This window comes from Sinocyclocheilus grahami, unplaced genomic scaffold (genome assembly GCF_001515645.1).
Source record: "Sinocyclocheilus grahami isolate Dianchi unplaced genomic scaffold, SAMN03320097.WGS_v1.1 scaffold684.1, whole genome shotgun sequence".
Classification (NCBI taxonomy): domain Eukaryota; kingdom Metazoa; phylum Chordata; class Actinopteri; order Cypriniformes; family Cyprinidae; genus Sinocyclocheilus; species Sinocyclocheilus grahami.
This window is the reverse complement of record NW_015505863.1, coordinates 2,545-3,858: the sequence shown is the minus strand read 5'-3', so window position 1 is coordinate 3,858 and position 1,314 is coordinate 2,545. Positions and strand designations below refer to the sequence as shown.

The window sequence follows — 1,314 nt, the reverse complement described above, 5'->3', positions numbered from 1 at the left end:
CATTTCCACCCTAAAGCCCTGAAGGACGTTCGTGGACAGATTGGGGCTCCCATGCCTGGTAAGGTGGTGGAGGTGAAAGTGAAGCAGGGCCAGCAGGTGGAGAAAGGACAACCGCTCTGCGTCCTCAGTGCCATGAAGATGGAAATGGTGGTGAACTCGCCGCTCTCCGGCACCGTGGCCAAGATCTACGTGACCGCCGACAGCACTCTGGAAGGAGACGATCTTATTCTGGAGATCACTGAATAGATGTCATGAAGCCAACAGCAGGGAACAACAGATCACCACTGCCAATCCCTACAAGGCTAAAAACACACACGCACACACACTCATTCAGTTACATATGGAATCTATCACTTTTTAGAAGCAGCACACATTAAGGGAGGAAGGTTGAGCTTATTTTTACAGAATCTCAAAGAATGACGGTTGAATCTGAAAACATTTTTACTTTCAAGCTTGAATACTTTGACTTTAGTGTCATATGTGTTTTTGTGATCACTTTAATTTATACGTGATGAAGATGTGAGCTAGTGTTATGCTGTTTACAGAGAAATGTTTGTCAGTCTTTAATTAGTATTAATGAATGTAGTCAAAACTAAAATATTTACACTTCAAATATAACAAGCAATAAGTTCAAGACAGAAAGAGACTTAATTAGATGCATAACTAGTCACATTAAATAATGCACACAGATGTTTCATCACTTTGGTCATGATCATTTACATAAACTCAAAGCACTATGACTGGAAATATATTTTTTTTTAAATCATGCACAATCCTTCCCTCCCCTTACCCTTAAAAGTCTTATGGCACAGAGTATCTTACTTGAATTACCAAGCGAAATTCAATTTATTTCAAGACAAATAGCCATGTAACACATACCCAATGTTCTGACCAATGGCCTAGCCTGCTTTGTTGCTAGGAAAATAAGTGCAAGAATGGATCTGACCTCGTCTCCTGAGACTTACACTTGAGTTGTGTATCATGTAAAGGTGGAGAATAGTTACCCAGGTGGTTTGGGCTGAAGTGAGCTCCATTGAGGCCAACGAGGATCGATGACTCTATATTCAAGAGCACTTACAGACTCCGCAGCAGCTTCGGGGCACATGGAGTTGGAACACAGGCTTTAGGGGAACGTCCTTTTCCCAGGGCGCGTCTCGTGCTTGTGTTCCAATTCCTTTCTTAATGTGAATTTATTTCACTGTCCCGTTACATTCCCCTTAGCAGCAGATGCCTCATGGCTGCTGTAGTGACACCAAATGGCTTTATTCTCCAGCTTTCTCTAATTTCCCTTGTTGAACACGATTGATGTAATTG

The 1,314-nt window shown here is 42.0% G+C and overlaps 1 protein-coding gene across 1 annotated transcript in view; it reads left to right on the top strand.

Moving 5' to 3' along the window:
- Positions 1-751, top strand: part of LOC107559404 (pyruvate carboxylase, mitochondrial-like) — a 144,417-nt gene extending 143,666 nt beyond the window's left edge. The window contains exon 15 of the mRNA XM_016243216.1: positions 2-751. Coding sequence (XP_016098702.1) covers positions 2-246 — 245 coding nt within the window. The 3' untranslated portion in view covers positions 247-751. The remainder of the gene's footprint in view (position 1) is intronic.
- Positions 752-1,314: the final 563 nt, after the last annotated feature.